Source organism: Manis pentadactyla, chromosome 14 (genome assembly GCF_030020395.1).
Source record: "Manis pentadactyla isolate mManPen7 chromosome 14, mManPen7.hap1, whole genome shotgun sequence".
Taxonomy (NCBI): domain Eukaryota; kingdom Metazoa; phylum Chordata; class Mammalia; order Pholidota; family Manidae; genus Manis; species Manis pentadactyla.
Genome location: NC_080032.1, coordinates 31,045,425 through 31,068,454, shown reverse-complemented (window position 1 = coordinate 31,068,454; position 23,030 = coordinate 31,045,425). Strand labels below are relative to the sequence as shown.

Below are 23,030 nucleotides of genomic sequence, written 5' to 3'. Positions count from 1 at the left end.
CATGTGCTCTCCTGAGTCATGTTCTGCTCTCCTTTGCTTCCAGGACTTCACATGTGCTGCTCTCTCTGCCCTAGTGCTCCATTCAGCCTTGTAGCAAAGGACAAACAGTAAACATTTCAGCTTGGACACAGCTCCCTCTGGGAACAGTTTTCTAATTGCTGCTCCACCCCAGCCCACACCAGTCTGGTTGGTTGTCTGAAGCAGATGCTCTCAAAGTATCCGTAAGTCCTTGGGCCTCATCTGAGAGCTTTCTCAGGTGACCAGAACACCCTCTGCCTAATGCACAGAAGTCAGAATACAGGAAACACTGTCTCCTGACCCCAGCAGTCTTGAACCAGTGATGGACCAAAGTTGGTGTACAAATACCCTAGTGCCCTCTCTCCAGGGACCTTAGACTCCAGTACCTTTGTGAGCAGTAGGTTTGGTAATGCACCTTAATTGTCCATCATCTCCTCCTTCCCCTCCTCTCCCTCTGTGGGATCACTGCCCAAATAATCTACTTGCACCCTAATGTCCCAGGGTTGGCTTGGAGGGAACCCCACTAAGACATTGCTCCCCTCTTCTTCCATAGTGACCATCCCATCAGTCACCATGTTGGGCCATAACTGTCTCCTTACTAGCTGTATGTTTCACACACCACATGTATCTACCTACCCTACCCCCCAGAGCCAAGCAGAGAGTAAATACTGTCAAGCCTTTAGACAGATGTCTGTAAATAAATGGGGAATTGATTAGACACATGAATGCAGGAAAGTATGCTCAAAAGGGTGAATGGATTAATGAGTAAATCAGTTAATGAATCCTTTAGATTAAACTGACAACTTGACCTGCTGCGTGAACCATGCTATGGTATCATTAATCCCTCGGCCAAGACTTGCCTTCTTTGGGGAGTCTTCATCAGAATCTGATCCTGGAACCTGGTCTTTTCCAGACTCTCTCAAAAAGAAGGACTTTCTTTTCTTATTACCAAATAGCTTTCTCTTCTTTGGGGAAAAAGATGATGTTTCAAGGGAGGTAAGTGAACTTCTGTCAATTCCCATGGCAACCAGAGCCTTAGAAAGTGAACAAAAGCAATTAGTGAACAGATTACACCTCCCCGCAGAACACTGCAGATGACCTCCATCTCAGTGAGCACTCTGCCCTCTCTTCTGGTAACCGTGAACCACTCAGATTGTTCATCACCTGTTTGGAATGTGCTAGCTCGTCAATATATATATGGGGAACATGTCCTGCTTGTCCAGGGACACTGCAGCCCAAAGGCAAGGTTGACTTTCATTTCTCTGTATCACTGACCTCAGCACAGTGTCCAACATGTGCTGGATGCTCAGTAAATGCTGGTGGCTGGTGATGCAGACCTTAAGCACTTATGCTGGGCTTCCCCTGACAAATATCTGTCAGTGGTGAGAAAGAGTATAAGACATAGTCCCTGCCCTGAAATCTTAGAATTGAATGTCAGAATCTTAAAACTGGAAAAATGTTAAGATACCAGAGAAACAAAGAGAATGGCCTGTAAACATGACAGGAGTTTCAGGAAGGCAGAGATGATAGTTGCTGTTGTCTCTAAAGCCACCATTTCTGCTTTCCCAAATGCTCTGAACAACATCCCACAAGATTCCCACAGCAAGCTTGGGGAGAAACCTTAATTCGCATAAACATACATTTTTCCTCTCTAGCCAGCAATATGGGATCTGTCCCAGAAGACCCAGGTTTCAGAAGGTCAAAGAGCATCAAGACCAGGGTCCCCTGTTCTCAGGAGCTCTATACCAGGACACGTTAGTGAGAGAGAGCTGCAACACCAATCTTTAAGGAACTAAATTTCTGATAAAAGCATCAGTTGAGAAAGTGCTGAGACCAAGTCTCAGGCCCAGGCCCTCTGGAGACCCACAAACAGCCCCCACTACCTGACACCACGTGTCCCTACCTCCTTCTCCTCCTTTAGTAGCTGCTGGGCTTCCTGGAACATCTTCTCCTTGGCCTCTGTCTCAGCAGCCACGTTCCTGTTCTGCTCCTCATAAGCCATGGTGACAACGGCCAGGGTTAAGTTGATCAGGTAGAAAGAGCCCAGGAAGATGACCACCACAAAGAAGCAGGCTGAGAACAGCCCTGAGGTGCGCAGGGTCTGCGAGGGACAGAGCTCATGCTCGTGTCTGGGACCTTCGCCCACAGAGGGCGGCCGTCATCTCGAGCAGAAATGATGCCGTAGCAACTGGGCCACCCCCCGCACCTGTTGGCTCAGCGGTCTCAGCATCACCCAAGTCTCTGGTCACCCACCTGTCACATCCCCATCTTAGAGACTTTATTAGGACTTTCTCAAGGGTATTTTCATTTTAAAATTAACAAGGAAGACAGACAGCAATGTTGCATGAAGCCTGAAGTACATGTGGTGGCACTTCAAGCAGTGGGGAACCTGGAGTGGGTACTATCTCTAGGAAGATGTGGTGTTTTGGCAGTATTCTTCCAAATATCATATTTGTAATTTGGGGAGTCTGTTTCTAATAGAAGATCTAACACAGAATTTAGCAGAGCTGATAAGGAATAGATGACAAAGCTGGAAGATAGACAGTAGGTTATAAATAATTGATCAGAAAGATAGATCAGTAATAAATAAGGGAGGGAAGGAGAGAATCAATAGATAACCTGTTGATAAAGCTTCTCCCAGGAATCTTGGGTCATAAGCCGGAACATGGCAAGAAAAGACCAGCCGAAGTTGTCAAAATTTGTATAATTATAGTCAGGATTATTTTTGGTGTGGCAGCATTCAAACTGGTCAGAACAGGCACTAGACATGGAAACAAGGGAATAGAGAAAGAATTACATTCCCTGCAGCCCCACTCCCCTTTTTCCCACCATGGCACTGGTTCTTCGGAGGCCCTTGGGCTCACACCAGAACATCCTCGTACAGAGGGTGTCTGTAGAGTGGCCATCCCCCCTCTACCAAGCCTCCCAGATGCCACCTTAATGCGGGCACTCACTGGCTCTTTTCAAATGGACTGATTAGTCAGTTCATATTAGCAGTTTTTCACTGAAAAATTAAGTGCAGTGACATAGTGAACAATCAATGGTAAAAAAAAGCTATACTATAACTACAAAGTCTCCCCCTTTTCCCAGACTCTCAGTCCCAAATCCTAGAGGCAATGGTTTAACAGCCACTTTTGTAACTTTCTGAAGTTTTCTATGACTGTAGAGCACATGTACATCAATGTTCATCTTTTACAACAGAGAAGTGGGAGGGGTCTTTGAACAAACGCTTCCACCTTGCTTTTTCATGGAACAGTGTAGCCTGGAGACTTCCCATGTCAGCTTATAGGGAGATAAATGTCTCATTTATTTTCATGTCTTGCAGTCCTGTGATTTATTTAAGTGCTCTGCTCATGATGAATATTTAGGTTTCAGTTGTTAACAGTCTTTTTGCTCTTATAAACATTTGGGTTTTACTTTGCAAACAATGGATATCTTAAACACAGGTCTTTACCCACATCACCAAAGCACACATCATTAAGTGCATCTATCAGACATACTGAGGGCACATAATTTCCTAATTTTTAATAAACATAGTATCTTTACCAAAGTAATAGATGCGTGTGGTTTAAAAATCACTGATACCAAAAGGTTTGTGCTAAAAACCATTCCACCATTCTTTAACCATCATTTACACACCTCCAAATCAAACAACCTATAACTCTTTCATGTCCATATCTTGAAACACCAGGCTTACACTGCCATTTAATTGATTAGTTTCATTCCTTGTTTACTCACTCCCTGCTTTGGAAAATGAGGGTCAGCTCCTCAACATCCCATCCGACTTCATCACTACTTACATTCCTGCTCATAGAGAAGTACTTCTTAAGAAGATTAGGTTGATCTGTTTTTCCTTGTTGGTTTTAAGATCTTTTCCTCAAAGGTTCTGAAATGCCATGATAATGCCCTTGGCATGGTCCTTTTTCATGCAGTGTTAGACACTTTAGGGGGCATTGAGGGACTTGTGTCCTAAATCCCAGGGAAATTCTCTGTATTATTTCTTGCTAGTTTTCCTCCCTTTGGCTTTTTCTAGAATCAAAACTTGCCTGGACACATGAAATAACCAGTACTGTTTGAGAGTTCCTCCTACAAATCATTAGATGAAGACTATTTTTGCCACATCACTTCAAAGGTCTAGAGATGCTCTGCTTGGGTGGAAAATGGAGCATATACACCTCTTACCTGTCACCCTGCCAGGTGCCACATATTCTGTAGTCAGCGGAATCTTTCTTTTCAAAGCAGTAGTCTGAGAAGGAAAGAATCATAAATTCAAGAAAAAAATAAAGGAAAAAGAATAGCAAATATGCCAAGATTATGCTTGGAACAGATGGCTCAGACCCTTTAAATGACTTAAGAGGATGTCCAGAGAGGAACTGAGCCTAAGCCCTCAGCAGGGAGCAAAAGAGATGAGGGGAAAGGAAGGAGAGGGGAGCAGAGACAGTACCACCACGTTGCCTCTCAGGACAAAACAGCAAACCAGAGATCACCCATGGTGGAAGCTGGACACAGACTCAGCCCACAAGAAACTCATAAAGCAAGACAGAGATGGAGAATGTGTGGCTACATGAGATTCAGGACACAGGCAGCTGGTATAGGGCTGACCTCAGTGCAGGGAAGGCACAGCATAGAGAGAAGTGATAGCAGTGGAGAAAACACTTGGGGATGGGGCTGGAAGTTGTAGGCCACCTTTGGTCAAATCCAGGCATGTTGAAGACATCTGCTCACCATGGCACAGATACAGTCAGAGAAGCACATGGGAAAGGATGGGGGCCGTGCAAGCAGCCCCAGGCTTCCCTTCTCCATGGAAAGCCACAGAGTGAGGCTGTTCTCTAAGCAAAGCACCTGCCCCCATGAGAGCCATGCATGGACAGCCATCCCTGCTCCCAGGAGCCTCTGGAATGCAGATGTCTGAGCAGTAGGAGTGGGGAACTCAGTGTTCAACATGCACAAGCCAGGCAGAAAGGGGGACATCTCCATTTACCTTCAAGGTACACGGACTTGTTACAGTCCCTCCTGACACACCTCTGGTTCAGGTTTCCCATGAAGAGCTGCTGACCTACCAGGGCGAAGATGCTGAGGCAGAAGATGGTCAGGATCATCACGTCAACAAGCTTCTGCACAGAACGCAGCAAGGCCCCAACGATGACCTTCAGCCCTGAGGAGGAGCACAGCATGGGCAGAGGCCCCCACACCTGGCACAGGCAAGGGGCCGGCGGCAGCAGGAATGGGAATCCTCACGCCATGGGTGTGCCTTTGAAGCTGTGTGTCGCTGGTGGCCCACCAGGCCAGGACTCAGCCTCAGCCTCCTGCCCTATGTCTGCCACAGGACTGTTTAAAGAGCAGGTGAGAAGACTCTGAGCAGAAAGCAGGCCGCACCCACATAAGGCATAGCTTGGTTACAGTCATGCAGGACCTCCTCACAGGGCCACACACACAGCTCAGAGGCCAAAGTGCACTCCCCCAAGAGGAGCAAGAGCTGTATTGAACATTTAGTGCTCACCACCTCCTAGCTACCGGGTACAGGTGGCGCCAGAGACTAGCTAAGGGGAGGCAGGGGGCTGGAAGCAGGAGCTTTGTCTGGACCCAAATAATGACGGTATCCTAGGAAAAACACTCAGATTACTGTTTATAATAGGGTTTTTTCATTCATTCAGGAAATCTCTATTAAGTGCCCATGGCACACTCTTAGGCTGCCAAAGTTACAGAATAACGAGGACATAATCTGCAGTATGCTGGTAAATGTTTAAAACCAGCTATCTGTGGGGAGGTGGCAGGCGAGTGGGAAAGTCCTTATTTGCAGCATTTACACATTTCCCTGTTTGTGTAATCCCACATTGCAGATCCCTCTTCTCCCTCTCCACACCCCTCTTCCCTAAATGGTCTCAAGCTACCAAGGTGATGTCCCACGATGTGGAGTTGGAAAAAGACATACAGTCTGATGGGGAACCAGAACAAGTCAGCCTGCACACCTCCGAGGCATGGACTCTGCTCTCAACACAGCTGGAGGGAGAAACAACCAGATGTGAATGTGGGCGGGGGGGTGGCACAACATGATGGGTCAACTGATCGGTGAACAGGGATAGCAGACTTGAGAACACAAAGCAGCATCTGACCGGAGGCCACAGCGAATGACCTTCCACCTTGAGGAGGAGCCTTCAAGCCAAGATGGGACATTCACTATGTCCCCAGCTGCAGGCAAAAGGAACTCCAGCATCATCTGAGCTTGATGTTCTTCTATAAAGAGAGACATGAGCCTTCTCCAAAGAAAGATCAGAATGAAAGATAGTTGTGATTCCTGAGTAATTTTTACAGTCCCATAAAGGATTGTGCCTCACACGCTGACTTCCAAAAAGCATCAGGGATCTCATGTGTTTCACGAGTCTCAGTGGAGACTGCTCAGAGATGAAGGGACCCCAAAGCTGCTCAGGAAGGGAATGTACACTTGACCCGTAGGCAATACGAGGGACTCAGATCATGCAGAAAGCCCCCAAATCCACCTGGGAAAACAAGGTCCACCTTGTAAAAGAGGAAGAAGGAAGAGAGACAAATTCTACATAAAGCATCCTTGACTGACAACTTCTTTTTCACTATGCAGTTGTTTTACTGGCATTTCAGAAAGTAACCCACCACCTGTTGGAAAGGATCCCAACCACCCAGAGTCTAGAGACTAGAGCCAAGCCTACCATAGCAGAAACCAGAGGGGGAGAGAAGGGATGGGGAAGGACCCAGAGAAGGAAGATCTTTATTTGTGAAGGAAAGACAGGAAAGGGGAAGGAGAGGGCAAGGGTGTGCGATGATAAGCTTACTTTTGACAAACTGGAATTCATCCTCACAACCCTTCCTTGGCCTCATCCTGATTCCCAGAGGGCCTTCCTCACGTGCCTCCCAGGAGACCACCCTGCTCTCCCTCCTACTTTACTGAAGGCTCCGGCTTGTCTCCCTTGCTGGTTTCTCCTCTTCTCTCCCCATGAAGGTTGCAGTGCCTTGGACTCAGTCCTTGGTACTTTTCTAGTCTCAGGCTGTGCTGACCCTCGTGGAGATCTCACCAGATTTCACAGCTCTAAACACCACCTACAGGCTCATCATTTCCAAAATGATACCTCTAGCCCAGCCGCTCCCTGGAACTCCAGACTCATATCTAATTGCCTACTTGTTGCACAGCCATCTCAACTGAACGTGTTCAAAGCTAACTCCTAATGTGACCCCAAGATCCGCCCCCTCAGCCTTCTTGCTCTTGGTCTATCACGACACCATCTTCCCAGTCATTCAGGCCAAAAACCTGGACTCACCCTTGATTCTTTTCCTCTGTTCACACCACACATACTGTCAACCTATTAGGATATCCTACTGTTTCTACCTTCTAGTTTAAACAGAGTCTGACCACTGGCCACCAACTCCTCAGCTACGGCCTGATCTGAGACCACCACCAGCACTGGCCTCTTGGGTCGGTTTGGGTTCTCTGAGAAGCAGATACTCTGGGCCCAGATGTGTGAGAGATTTGTGGAGTGAAATGCCTGAGAAGCCTAAGGGGGAGGGAGTAGAGCTGCAGGAGAGCCTCAGACTGCAATGCAGGGCTGACACCTGAATGGAGAGAGGGTCGGAGGCAGGACTGGACAGAGGGAGCCTCCAATGCAGTGCCACTCATGGGAGAGCCTCAACCAGGTTTCCAGGGAGCCCCTGAGCCAAACCCCCATGATAAGAGTCCTGTAGCCTCCAGGAGGGGTCTGCACTAGATGCCCAGACACCCAGGGAAAGCATGATCTAGGCATGAATGTGAGTGTAGGCCGAATCCAGACGGGTGGCTGCTGGGACCTTTGGGGACCTTAGTCAGCTGCACTCCCTGCCACTGGAGATCTGAGTAGCACATCTCCACAGTGAGGCCCATGCCCCATCTGGTCTGCTGGCTCCTACCTTTACTCCTCCACCTCCCAGCCCCGTATAGCCCCCCAGTCCCACACAGCCTCCCAGTCCTGTCCAGACTTCCAGTCCCACACAGCCTTCCAATACCATCCAACCTTCCAATCCCATCCAGCCTCCCAGTCCCATACAGCCGGTAATCCTGTGACTTCTCTGCCCCAAGCACCGTGGGGTCCCCATCTCCTTCCAGCAGAGCCCAAGCCTTCCCCGCGCTCACATGGCCTTTCACCTCTGTGGTGCCTCCACCCCCCACCCTGCACCACTTGCTGCAGCCCCACCCACACCCTCCTGTCCCCAGTCTCTGTACGGCCTTTCCCTGTGCTCAGAACTCTCCCCACACCTGCTGGTGGGACTGCCTTTCTCCTTCAAGTCTGCTTGCGTCCTGTCTGCTCAGGGACTCCATCCTGGCTTCTCTACTGAGACTGTGACCCTCGTCCCCGGCCCCGGGACTCCCAGTAGCCCTCCTGCGGTGCCCTTCCCTTTTTTGTCTTCCCATGGCTCACGTCACCTCAACATGCTGGATGACTTACACAGCTCTTCCAGGCATTGCGTGTGTCTGTCCCCCACGTCCGCTACTGGGAAGCCCCATGGGGCAGGGCCTTGTCTGTCTGGCCTGGATGCCCCCAAGCAGCTGGCACAGTGCCTACACATATTAGGCACTCAATACATATTTGTTGAATGATCGAATAAATTAGTAAAGCAGAGTTTGTGTTTGGTTTACATGCCATTTTGAGCAATTTTAGATATAAAAGAATGTTCCCTCCCCTGAGAGTTGAGGTGCCTTAGACTTGAGGTGGAGTCAGGGTGCCTTACCTGAGACCACTGAAATTGCTTTCAAAGCTCTGAACACTCGGAATGTGCGCAGGGATGACAGACTGATGCCGCTGGCCTTGATATTTGGCACATATGACACAAACCTATGAGACAAAGCAGCCTGCATGTGCCCAGCTCTATGTCAGCATGCACCCCACCCGGCTGTAATGCTCCCTGGCTATCTCTCTGCTCACCTGGACTGTGAGCTTCAAAAGGGCGCCTCCTTGTTCATCTGTTTTCAGGATCTCAACCCCAACCCCTGTATCCTGCACAGAACGCAGCCAGTGCTTGGTGAGTGGATAGCTGACTGAATGAGGGCAAAAGTGTTGACCCAGACACAGACTGGTGTGCAGAGGCCTCTGGATGGTTGGCTTCCTGGTTCAGGAACAGCGACACTACTCTCAGAGCTCTGGGCACTCCTGGGGCCACACTTAGCTACTCATGTGCATCCGCACAGCCCTGATGGAAGCCAAAGGGTTCTTTCCCAGCACAAGACTCTACAATTAAAAATTTTTAACATTCTTACGCTGTTGCAATGACAATGGAATCCAGCCAGTTCCATGGATCTCGAAGAAAAGAAAACTCGTCCAGAATAAAACCTCTTGCCAATATTTTTATGAAAGCTTCAAAAATATAAATCCCAGTGAAGACATACCTGCAAAGCAAATCATTCAGAACAAGAAGAAACATGGTAAGTGATGTGATCAGCAGAGAGCCCACCTGTCTGATCAGGCGTTGGTGAGGGTTATTCCATTTCGTCCGACATTTAACACACTGGTCTTCGGCATACCAGGTTCAGAAAGGCAAGCTCCTCAGGCGAGTCCTGGTAGTTAGAATTTCTGAGAAACAGGCCCAAAGATAAAGTTGTTTTTCAATGTCTAGCTTCATGGGCAAATTCTTGAGAAGAATTTCAGCCAACATGGGGCACTAGGACCTGAAGCTGTAGTAGGTCACAGCTATTCAAGAGCTGTCCCTTGGATGTACAGAAGATAATGATAGCAAAGGAACAAAGAGAGTAAATGACACAGCTCAAAACTGGGTCTTTCAACAACTATTTTCATGGCTAGAAGACTTAATATTATCAAATTGTCAATACTACTTAAAGTGACCTCAGATTCAATTAAAATCCCAACGTTTTTTGCAGAAACAAAAAATCCATCCTGAGATGCATATGGAATTTCAAGGGATCCTGAAAATCTTGAGAAAAGAGAACAAAATTGGAGGCCTCACATTTTCTTATATCAAAGCTCATTACAAATCTAATCAAAGCAGTGTGGTGGTGGCATAAAGACAGACATAGACCACTGGAATCAGACTGCCCAGAAATAAGCCATCACATATATGGCCAAATGAATTTCGACAGGGTACTGAGACTATTCAATGGAAAAATGACAGTTTTTCAGCAAAGGGTGTTAGAAAAGTTCAATATGCACATGCAAAAGAATGAAATTGGACCCCTACCTTATACCATGTACAAAAATTAATTGACAATAGATTAAAGAACTAAATGTCAGAACAGAAACTATAAGGCTCCTAGAAGAAAACATTTGCAAATCATATTTCTGATGAAAAGTTGGTATCCAAAATACATAAAGAACTCCTACAACTCAATAACAATAAAAAAAATCACACCATATACCAAAACAAACTCAAAATGGATTAAAGAATTAAATGTAAGACTTGAAACCATAAAACTCCTAGAGATAAATATAAGCAGTAAGATTTTTGACACTGGTTTTAGTAATATTTTATCGGATCTGTTTCCTCAAACAAGGACAACAAAAGCAAAATAAACAAGTGGGATAACATCAAACTCAAAATATAGCAAAGGAAACCATCAATAAAACTGTAAAGCAACCTACTTAATTGGAGAAGATATTTGCATATGATACATTTGATAAGGGGTTAGCATCCAAAATACATAAAGAACTCACAACTCAATATCAAAAAATCAAACAATCTGATTTTTAAAATGGGCACTGAAGAAGACATCCGGATGGCCAACAGACACATGGAAAGATACTCCACACCACTAATCATCAGGGGAATGCAAATCAAAACCACAATGAGATATCACCTCACACCAGTTAGAATGGGCACTATCTAAAAGACAAGAAATAACAAGTGTTGGCAAGGATGTGGGGAAAAGGGAACCCATCTACACTGTTGGTGGGAATGTAAATTGGTACAGCCAATGGAAAGCAGTATGGAAATTCCTTTAAAAATTAAAAACAGAAATACCATACAACCCAGTAATTCTACTTCTGGTTATTTACCTGAAGAAAATGAAAACACTAATTTAAAAAGATATGTGCACCCCTATGTTAATTGAAGTATTATTTCCAATAGCCAAGATATGAAAGCAACCTAAGGGTCCATGAATAGATGAATAGATAAGGAAGATATAGATAGATAGATAGATAGATAGATAGATAGATAGATAGATATACACACATACATGTAAATAATGGAATATTACTCAGTCATAAAAAAATGAAGTCTTGCCATTTGTGACATGATAGACCTAGAAAATATTATTCTAAGTGAAATAAGCCAGACAAAGACAAATACCATATTATTTCATTTATATGTGGAATCTAAAAAGATAAAGCAAATGAACAAACAGTACAAAATAGAAATGGAGTCATAGATACAGAGAACTAACTGATGGTTGCCAGGGTAGTGGGGAATAGGTGAAATACGTGAAGGACACTAAGAGGTGGTCTTCTAGTTTTAAAGTAAGTAAGGCATAGGGATGTAATGTACAGCCTAAGGAGTATAGTCAATAATACTGTAAAAACTTTGTGTGGTGATAGCTGGTGACTAGACTAAACTTGAAGAGCACTTTGCAATGCATATAAATATTGAATCACTATATTGTACACCTGAAACTAATATAATATTGTACATCAATTATATGCCAATAAATTTTTTTTAATTTAAAATAAAAATTTAAAAACAAAAGTATAAAATAATCCAGTTTTTAAGTGATCAAATGACTTGAATATATATTTCCCCAAAGAATGGCCAGCAGACACATGAAGATGCTCAGTATCACTAATCATCAAGGAAATACAAATTAAAATCACAATGATATATTACCTCCTATCCCTTAGGGTGGCCACTTTCAAAAGAATAGAAAATAACAAGGTTGGTGAGGACATGGAAAAATTGGAGCCCTAGTGCTCTGCTGGTGGGAATGTAAAATGGTGCAGCCATCGAGGAAAACGTATGGAGGTTCCTCAAAAAGTTAAAAATAGAACTCTCATTGATCCAGCAATCCCACTTCTAGATGTATTTACAGAAGAATTGAAAGCAGAGTCTTGAAGAGATATTTGTATACCCATGTTCATAGCAGCACTATTCACACTACACAAATGGTAGAAGCGACCCAAGTGTCCAGTGATGGATGAATGAGGAAACAAAATGTGGTCTATACAATAGAATATTATTCAGCCTTAAAAGGGAAGGAAATCCTGACCCCTGCTACATAATGAACCTTGAGGTCATTATGCAAAGGGAAATAAACCAATTACAGAAAGACAGATACTGTATGACTCCACTTACATGAGGGACCTGGAATCACCATTTAGAGATAGGAAGTAGGATGGTGGGTGCCGGGCACTGGATGTAGGGAATGGGGAGTCACAGTTTAATGCAGACAGAGTTTTCATTTTGCAAGATGAACAGAGTTCTGGAGATGGTAGTGATGATTGCATAACTATGTGAATATACTTAATCCTTCTGAAGTGCACACTTTAAGTGGTTAAGATGGCACGTTTTGTGCTGAGCATTTATCACAATTTTTTAAAAAACAATTTCCCTTTCTTCCCTGAGTCTTTCATCATGCTCTACCCTCCAATTCATTTCTTCTCTTCCCCTTCCTCCTTCTCCAAAGAAAAACAAAACAAAACAAAAAAGCACAATGCCTCACCTTGCTGGTTATAACCCCAAGCTGTCAAAAATGCTGGGTCTCTCTCTCTCTCTCTCACACACACACAGAGGTTCCACACTGGGGACAGAAATGATCGATTCAAACAATCTACGGGTTCAGAGTAAAGGAAGTGGACAATTTCCAGTATACTATTCAGCCATTGTGAGCCCCCAAAGCTAAAGAACTAAGGTCTTGGGAACTTGAAAAATCCCCCAGAGCCAAGACCAAGAGCAGGAATGCACTCCTCTCTGCTTCAGCCTTTTTCTAAGCTGACCATTTTGGTGACAAACGAACACAGCAGACAATTAATGTCTACCCTGAAATACTATTGTTTAAACTCAGACATAATTTATAAAGTTATAAGCATTTTGTAAAAAGGCTGTAATTGAGGATTTGTGGCAGGGGGGGTTTTCAAGCTTTCATCTAGGTCTCAAACAAATTGCACAGCAGCCCCTGCTGCCCTTTCTGTTGACCATCTAGCCTCTCACAACCACCATTCTCTTTTCCAGCAGAAGCCTGGCCTGTGTGGGACAGGCAGACCGTGATGACATCTGTAGTAGAGCCATGTCCACCAACAGGAGGCGGGGGGAGCTCCATGAAGGGGAGACCTCAACCCACCAGGCAATGAGCCCTCTGGAGGGTGTCACTGTCAGGGCCATGGGACTAACCACTCAGCTGAATGCCTCCTTCGACAAGGACACTTTCAACAGCCCTCTCCCAGCTCCACTGCTAGTCCAAATACCAGGGACAGCACCCCCCTCCCACCAAGCCTCTCCACTTCCCTACAGCCCAGACAAAGATTCTTTGTCTCTCCCCTTACAGGTCTCTTAGTAGTGAAAATGGCCTTCCTGAAAATTGGTTTCCAGCTGGGCCACCACTTCCTGCTGAGAAGAGGACTCCTTGCATCTCACCGGAAGTGCTGAGCAGGCAAACCACCACTCTGGAGTAACGCCCCCTTCCACGCCTGTCTCCTCCGTGGGACCCTTCTGTGGACCCCAGACGCCTCCCACAATGCTGAAGGAAACAATGAACAGCACCCCTACACTCTCAGTTAGCCCCTCACATGGAGCAGCTCACCCTTCAAAGGGGGGCCATTCTCCCTGGGATACTGCCAGGATTCCCAGGGGAGTACATGTCCCCCACTCAAAGGCACCAACCCTGAGTTTGCTGGTCTTAACCAGATTCTCAGTCCCACTCAGCAATAGAGAAGGAGCAACCACAATAATGCAAAGAAGTAAAGCTGAGGAGGCGGAGCCAACATGGCGGCGTGAGTAGGACAGTGGGAATCTCCTCCCAAAAACATATATACTTTTGAAAATACAACAAACACAACTAGCCCTAAAAGAGAGACCAGAAGACGCAGGACAGTGGCCAGACTGCAGCTACACCAGCGAGAACCCAGCGACTGGTGAAAGGGGTAAGATACAAGCCCCGGCCCGGCGGGACCCGAGCGCCCCTCCCCCCAGCTCCCGGCGGGAGAAGAATAGGCAGAGCGGGAGGGAGACGGAGCCCAGGACTGCCGAACACCCAGCCCCCGCCATCCGGGCCAGAGCGCAGACACAGTACATGCCCAGGGGGCCCTGGATACTGGGGGAACAGGGAGTAAGACCTCTGAGCGGGTGCTGAAGCTGATGCCCCTATGACAAAGAAAAGCGGGGGCTTTTTGAAAGTCTTAAAGGGACAGGGACTTAACAGCTTGACGGAAACAACCCAGGTCACAGTACAGCAGCTGGAAATTACAGGGAAAACCGGGTGCACTAACCCCCTGGGCAACAGCTCTGAGACCCCTCACGGAGGCAAACAGTCAAGCAGCCCCCCCATCCATCACCCCACCGGGCGTTGCGAAAGCAGAAAAGCAGCCTGAGACAAATTCCGCCCACAGAAAGGGAAATTTCTCCCTCCCGGCCAGGCAAGACACAAAGACCCACTCTACACGCAATTACCCAACACAAGCCACTAGGGGTCGCAGTTGTCCCAGTAAAGAAAGGCCAGTAGTAAGTGAAAATTTTGGCCCTCCCAGCTGACAGTCAATAGCACCTGTCAACATGAAAAGGCAAAAAAATATGATCCAGACAAGACTAACCCAGACAGCTTCGGCATCTGCTACATCTTCCCCTGAGAAGGAATCTGGGGAGATAGATTTAGCCAGTCTACCTGAAAAAGAATTCAAAACAAAAGTCATAACCATGCTGATGGACTTGCAGAGAAATATGCAAGAACTAAGGAAGGAGAATTCAGAAATAAAACAAGCTCTGGAAGGACTTCAAAACAGAATGGACAAGATGCAAGAGACCATTAATGGACTAGAAAACAGAGAACAGGAATGCAGAGAAGCTGATGCAGAGAGAGATAAAAGGATCTCCAGGAATGAAAGAATTTTAAGAGAGCTGAGTGATCAATATAAAAGGAATAATATAAGAATCATAGGCATTCCAGAAGAAGTAGAGAGAGAAGAGGGGATAGAAAATGTCTTTGAAGAAATAATTGCTGAAAATTTCCCCAAACTAGGGGAAGAAATGGCCTCTCAGACCACAGAGGTACACAGAACTCCCATGACAAGGGATCCAAGGAGGGCAACACCAAGACACATAATAATTAAAATGGCAAAAATCAAAGACAAGGACAAAGTATTACAAGCAGCCAGAGAGAAAAAAAAGGTTACCTACAAAGGAAAACCCATCAGGCTATCATCAGACTTCTCAACAGAAACCCTACAGGCCAGAAGAGAATGGCATGATATACTTAATGCAATGAAACAGAAGGGCCTCGAACCAAGACTACTGTATCCAGCACGAATATCATTTAAATATGAAGGAGGGATTAAACAATTCCCAGACAAGCAAAAGTTGAGGGAATTTGCCTCCCACAAACCACCTCTACAGGGCATCCTACAGGGACTGCTCTAGATGGGAGCACTCCTAAAAAGAGCACACAACAAAACACCCAACATATGAAGAAGGGAGGAGGAGGAATAAGAAGGGAGAGAAATAAAGAATCATCAGACTGTGTTTATAATAGCTCAACAAGCGAGTTAAGTTAGACAGTAAGACAGTAAAGAAGCTAACCCTAAACCTTTGGTAACCACAAACTTAAAGCCTGAAATGGCAATAAATTCATACCTTTCAATAATCACCCAAAATGTAAATGGACTGAATGCACCAATCAAAAGACACAGAGTAATAGAATGGATAAAAAAGCAAGATCCATCCATATGCTGCTTACAAGAGACTCACCTCAAACCCAAAGACGCGCACAGACTTAAAGTCAAGGGATGGAAAAAGATATTTCAAGCAAACAACAGAGAGAAGAAAGCAGGTGTTGCAATTCTGGTATCAGACAAAACAGACTTCAAAATAAAGAAAGTAACAAAAGACAAAGAAGGACATTACATAATGATAAAGGGCTCAGTCCATCAAGAGGATATAACCATTATAAATATATATGCACCCAATACAGGAGCACCAACATACCTGAAACAAATATTAACAGAACTAAAGGAGGAAATAGAATGCAATGCATTCATTCTAGGAGACTTCAACACACCACTCACTCCAAAGGACAGATCCACCAGACAGAAAATAAGTAAGGACATAGAGGCACTGAACAACACACTAGAACAGATGGACCTAATAGACATCTACAGAACTCTACATCCAAAAGCAACAGGATACACGTTCTTCTCAAGTGCACATGGAACATTCTCCAGAATAGACCACATACTAGGACACAAAAAGAGCCTCAGTAAATTCCAAAAGATTGAAATCCTACCAACCAACTTTTCAGACCACAAAGGCATTAAACTAGAAATAAACTGTTCAAAGAAAGCAAAAAGGCTCACAAACACATGGAGGCTAAACAACACGCTCCTAAATAATCAATGGATCAATGACCAAATCAAAATGGAGATCCAGCAATATATGGAAACAAATGACAACAACAACACTAAGCCCCAGCTTCTGTGGGACGCAGCAAAAGCAGTCTTAAGAGGAAAGTATATAGCACTCCAAGCATATTTAAAAAAGGAAGAACAATCCCAAATGAACGGTCTAATGTCACAACTATCAAAATTGGAAAAAGAAGAACAAATGAGGCCTAAGGTCAGCAGAAGGAGGGACATAATAAAGATCAGAGAAGAAATAAATAAAATTGAGAAGAATAAAACAATAGCAAAAATCAATGAAACCAAGAGCTGGTTCTTCGAGAAAATAAACAAAATAGATAAGCCTCTAGCCAGACTTATTAAGAGGAAAAGAGAGTCAACACAAATCAACAGTATCAGAAATGAGAAAGGAAAAATCACAACAGATCCCGCAGAAATACAAAGAAATATTAGAGACTACTATGAAAACCTATATGCTAACAAGCTGGGAAACCTAGGAGAAATGGACAACTTCCTAGAAAAATACAACCTTCCAAGACTGACCCAAAAAGAAACAGAAAATCTAAACAGACCAATTACCAGCAACGAAATTGAAGCGGTAATCAAAAAACTACCAAAGAACAAAACCCCCGGGCCAGATGGATTTACCTCGGAATTTTATCAGACATACAGGGAAGACATAATACCCATTCTCCTTAAAGTTTTCCAAGAAATAGAAGAGGAGGGGATACTCCCAAACTCATTCTATGAAGCTAACATCACCCTAATACCAAAACCAGGCAAAGACACCACCAAAAAAGAAAACTACAGACCAATATCCCTGATGAATGTAGACGCAAAAATACTCAACAAAATTTTAGCAAACCGAATTCAAAAATACATCAAAACCATCGTACACCATGACCAAGTGGGATTCATCCCAGGGATGCAAGGATGGCACAACATTCGAAAGTCCATCAATATCATCCACCACATCAACAAAAAGAAAGACAAAAACCACATGATCATCTCCATAGATGCTGAAAAAGCATTTGACAAAGTTCAACATCCATTCATGATAAAAACTCTCAGCAAAATGGGAATAGAGGGCAAGTACCTCAACATAATAAAGGCCATCTATGAAAAACCCACAGCCAACATTATATTGAATAGCGAGAAGCTGAAAGCATTTCCGCTGAGATCGGGAACTAGACAGGGATGCCCACTCTCCCCACTGTTATTTAACATTGTACTAGAGGTCCTAGCCACGGCAATCAGACAAAACAAAAAAATACAAGGAATCCAGATTGGCAAAGAAGAAGTCAAACTGTCACTATTTGCAGATGACATGATACTGTACATAAAAAACCCTAAAGACTCCACCCCAGAACTACTAGAACTGATATCGGAATACAGCAAAGTTGCAGGATACAAAATCAACACACAGAAATCTGTGGCTTTCCTATATACTAACAATAAACCAACAGAAAGAGAAATCAGGAAAACAACTCCATTCACAATTGCATCAAAAAAAATAAAATACCTAGGAATAAACCTAACCAAAGAAGTGAAAGACTTATATTCTGAAAACTACAAGTCACTCTTAAAAGAAATTAAAGGGGACACTAACAGATGGAAACGCATCCCATGCTCATGGCTAGGAAGAATTAATATCGTCAAAATGGCCATCCTGCCCAAAGCAATATACAGATTTGATGCAATCCCTATGAAACTACCAGCAACATTCTTCAATGAACTGGAACAAATAATTCAAAAATTCATATGGAACCACCAAAGACCCCGAATAGCCAAAGCAATCCTGAGAAAGAAGAATAAAGTAGGGGGGATCTCACTCCCCAACTTCAAGCTCTATTATAAAGCCATAGTAATCAAGACAATTTGGTACTGGCACAAGAACAGAGCCACAGACCAATGGAACAGACTAGACAATCCAGACATTAACCCAGACATATATGGTCAATTAATATTTGATAAAGGAGCCATGGACATACAATGGCGAAATGACAGTCTCTTCAACAGGTGGTGCTGGCAAAACTGGACAGCTACATGTAGGAGAATGAAACTGGACCATCGTCAACCCCATATACAAAAGTAAACTCAAAATGGATCAAAGACCTGAATGTAAGTCATGAAACCATTAAACTCTTGGAAGAAAACATAGGCACAAACCTCTTAGACATAAACATGAGTGACCTCTTCTTGAACATATCTCCCCGGGCAAGGAAAACAACAGCAAAAATGAACAAGTGGGACTATATTAAGCTGAAAAGCTTCTGTACAGCAAAAGACACCATCAATAGAACAAAAAGGAACCCTACAGTATGGGAGAATATCTTTGAAAATGACACATCCGATAAAGGCTTGACGTCCAGAATATATAAAGAGCTCACACGCCTCAACAAACAAAAAACAAATAACCCAATTAAAAAATGGGCAAAGGAACTGAACAGACGGTTCTCCAAAAAAGAAATACAGATGGCCAACAGACACATGAAAAGATGCTCCACATCGCTAATTATCAGAGAAATGCAAATTAAAACTACAATGAGGTATCACCTCACACCAGTAAGGATGGCTGCCATCCAAAAGACAAACAACAACAAATGTTGGCGAGGCTGTGGAGAAAGGGGAACCCTCCTACACTGCTGGTGGGAATGTAAACTTGTTCAACCATTGTGGAAAGCAGTATGGAGGTACATCAAAATGCTCAAAACAGACTTACCATTTGACCCAGGAATTGCACTCCTAGGAATTTACCCTAAGAATGCAGCAATCAAGTATGAGAAAGATCAGTGCACCCCTATGTTTATCGCAGCACTATTTACAATAGCCAAGAATTGGAAGCAACCTAAATGTCCATCTATAGATGAATGGATAAAGAAGATGTGGTACATATACACAATGGAATACTACTCAGCCATAAGAAAAGGGCAAATCCAACCATTTGCAGCAACATGGATGGAGCTGGAGGGTATTTTGCTCAGTGAAACAAGCCAAGCAGAGAAAGAGAAATACCAAATGATTTCACTCATCTGTGGAATATAAGAACAAAGGAAAAACTGAAGGAACAAAACAGCAGCAGAATCACAGAACTCAAGAATGGACTAACAGGTACCAAAGGGAAAGGGACTGGGGAGGATGGGTGGGTAGGGAGGGATAAGGGGGGGAGAAGTAGGGGGGTATTAAGATTAGCATCCATAGCGGGGTGGGAGAAAGGGGAGGGCTGTACAACACAGAGAAGACAAGTAGTGATTCTACAACAGGTTGCTACGCTGATGGACAGTGACTGTAAAGGAGTATATAGGGGGGACCTGGTATAGGGGAGAGCCTAGTAAACAAAGTATTCGTCATGTAAGTGTAGATTAATGATTAAAAAAAAAAATGCAGTTCCTATGTGGTGACCTCTAATGAGTTCTACACAATGATATAAAGGACATATAAAAGTGTAGGCAAAGGGTCTGTTTGTGTTTATACAGAGGATCAAAGCCTAATTTGGCTACCCCGAAAATGAACTAAGATACGATATGAAAAAGAACTTCCAACATCAGCACTCTCGGGAAGACTCATGCCAGAAGATGATCATCAAAAAACCCCAACAAAGATCCACGCGCTGCTACAGCTGTAGATGCACTCATCCCACCAGTTCCTGGACTTGCCATGGGAATGAAGGAGATATCTAAGCTGGCCTGTGCATACAGTAAAACAACAAATTTGACTGGATCTATACTGTTGGAACTCAACCAAGAATTAGGAGAAGTGCAAATTGTAGTGCTCCAAAATCTTACAACTACAGACTATTTACTGTTAAAAGAACATATGGGATGTGAACAGTGCCCAGGAATGGGTTGTTTTAATTTGTCTGATTTTTCTCAAACTATTCAAATTCAGTTATATAATAACCATCATATCATTGATAAGTTTTCACAAATGCCTAGGGTGCCTAACTGGTTTTCTTGGTTTCACTGGAGATGGCTGGTAATTACAGGTATGCTTTGGTTATGTAACTATACTCCTATTATGTTAATGTGTGTGCGCAATTTCAGTAGTAGTTTAAAATCTATACATGCTGAAGTTACTCTACAAGAAGATATGTCAAAGAAATAATCAATCTTCCCATGTTTTCTCCCGCCTGCTACTTCTATAGCTTTTCTTCTTCCTTCCTAATTACAACGAATTCTTAAATAGAATTCGTGCCTCATATCAAATTTACCGAGTATCATAACTCCTCCAAGTGGTAAAGATACCTCAAGACAAATGCTGGGCATAGAAGCCACAGGGCATAAATATGCAAAGAAATAAAAAGCTAACCATTTCAAACAATAAGGCTTCTCTCTCACTTACCAACTTAACATTTCCCTGTATGGCCCCGGAAGATGACTGGTTAGCCAGAGACGGGTAAGATTCCTCAAGGGAGGAACAACCTAAGACAGGCACAGTCGCAGGGGGGTCATCAGGTGAGAAATTGGGGATCAACAGAGGTGAGGCTTAGAACCTCACCCTCCCTGTTCTGAGAGAAATCTTCTGCATATGTGGATGTTTTATTGCCCTTGTCTAGCTTGGATTAACACATAGTCTACAGGCACACACCTGATCATCTACATTTGCTCTCTTACAACACTAAACTATGTTTTCTACCTTTATGTTGTATCTACCTACCACTTCAGCATTTTATTAAAAATAATAAAGAGAGAAATGTGGTATCCACATATAAATCAAGTATAAAAATCAAATGTGTATTCATATTTGAACTGACTGTTTATAGTTCATAATGCATGAGCAAAACCAAAAGTTTCTGTGATGACTGCCCTTGTACTGTTCACCATGTAACTTATTCACTATGTAAGAATTTGTACTCCATGTAAGAACTTGTTCGTTATGCCTCAGAAGATTGGAGACTGACGAAAATTAGGCTTGGGGTGGATTAATGATTGTGCATTGAGCATTGACTCCCCTATACAGAATTTTATTGTTGTTAACAACCATTTGATCAATAAATATGAGAGATGCCCTAACAACAACAACAACCAAAAAAAAGTACACACTTCCAATTGTAAAATAAATAAGTAACCGGGATGTAATGTATAGCATAAGGAATATAGTCAAAATATTGTAACAACTTGGTATGGTGATAGCTGGTACTTAGAATTATCATGTATATAAATGTTGAATCACTGTGTTGTACACCTGAAACTAATGTAATGTAATACTGTGTGTCAACTACCCTTCAATAAAAAATAATTATCTAAAAAAAAAAAAAAAAAAATTAAATGTACATTATATTTGAGGAGATAAACTAAAAGCTAACTCCATTTTCCCTCTAATTATTAAATAGAGCTATAACTAATACCCTAAAATATTTGTCTATCTTGTAAAGCTACGGACTAGACAGAAGGCAGAATTCAATAAACTATTTTTACCTTAAAAAATAAATAAATAAATAAATAAAAAGAAGTAAAGCTGAAAAAACCAATAGGGATGAAAATGAAATATTAAACATACCTGATAAACACAAAATAAGGCAGGAATGGAGGAGAAACAAAGAAGCAAGGAAAAAAGTGGATAAGATCAACTCAAAGATATGTGCTCCCCTGAGATCAACTAAAAAAGACATGTTCATGGCAGCACTATTTATAACAGCCAACATATGGAAACAACTGAACTGTACATCAATAGAGGAATGGATAAAGAGGATGCAGTGCATATACACAATGGAATATTAATCAGTCAAAAAAAGAAGGAAACCTTGCCATTTGGGACAACACAGATTGACCCAGAGGGTATTATGTGAACTAAAGTAGATCATACAGGAAAAGACAAATACTGTATGATTTCACTTACATGTGGAATTTTAAAAAAAACAAAACAAATGAGCAAACAAACAAAACAGAAATACACTCATAAATACAGAGAACAAAATGAGGGTGTGCAAAATAGGTAAAGAGGATAAAGAGGTGCAAACTTTCAATTATAACATAAGTAAGTCACGGGGATGAAAGTACAGTATAGAGAATATGGTCAATAATACTGTAATATCTTTGTGTAGTGACAGATGGTAACTTTATCACGGTGAGCATTTCATAACGCATATAATTGTTGAATCATTATTTGTACACCTGAAACCTATATAATATTGTATTTAAAAAAAGGAAACCAATAGAAAAACTGCAGACCTAAATCCGAGCAGATCCATAATTACATTAGATGAAAATGAACTACACATTCCATCAAAAGGCACATACTGCATAAAAAGCAAAAACCAAGGACACACACTTTACAAGAGATACACTATAAATACACAAACACAAAGGGTTGACAGTAAAAGGATGGAAAAAGATATACAACGCAAACAAGTGTAAGAAGCCAGGGTAGCTGTATCAACATCAGACAAAACAAATACTAACAGGAGTTTTATTAGAGACAAAGAAGACACTTCATAATGATAAAAGAATGTACACATCAGGAAGATAT

At 43.1% G+C, this 23,030-nt stretch overlaps 1 protein-coding gene across 2 annotated transcripts in view; it reads right to left on the bottom strand.

Annotated features, from left to right (window-relative positions):
• SCN11A (sodium voltage-gated channel alpha subunit 11) overlaps window positions 1-23,030 on the bottom strand; it is a 110,891-nt gene that overhangs the window by 42,778 nt on the left and 45,083 nt on the right. For both annotated transcript variants that reach the window (XM_057491494.1, XM_057491495.1), the window contains exons 5-11: window positions 9,275-9,403; window positions 8,749-8,852; window positions 5,000-5,173; window positions 4,201-4,264; window positions 2,638-2,779; window positions 1,922-2,119; window positions 879-1,052 (exon numbers count right to left, since the gene is read on the bottom strand). In XM_057491494.1, the coding sequence (XP_057347477.1) occupies window positions 879-1,052; window positions 1,922-2,119; window positions 2,638-2,779; window positions 4,201-4,264; window positions 5,000-5,173; window positions 8,749-8,852; window positions 9,275-9,403 (985 nt within the window). The remainder of the gene's footprint in view (window positions 1-878; window positions 1,053-1,921; window positions 2,120-2,637; window positions 2,780-4,200; window positions 4,265-4,999; window positions 5,174-8,748; window positions 8,853-9,274; window positions 9,404-23,030) is intronic.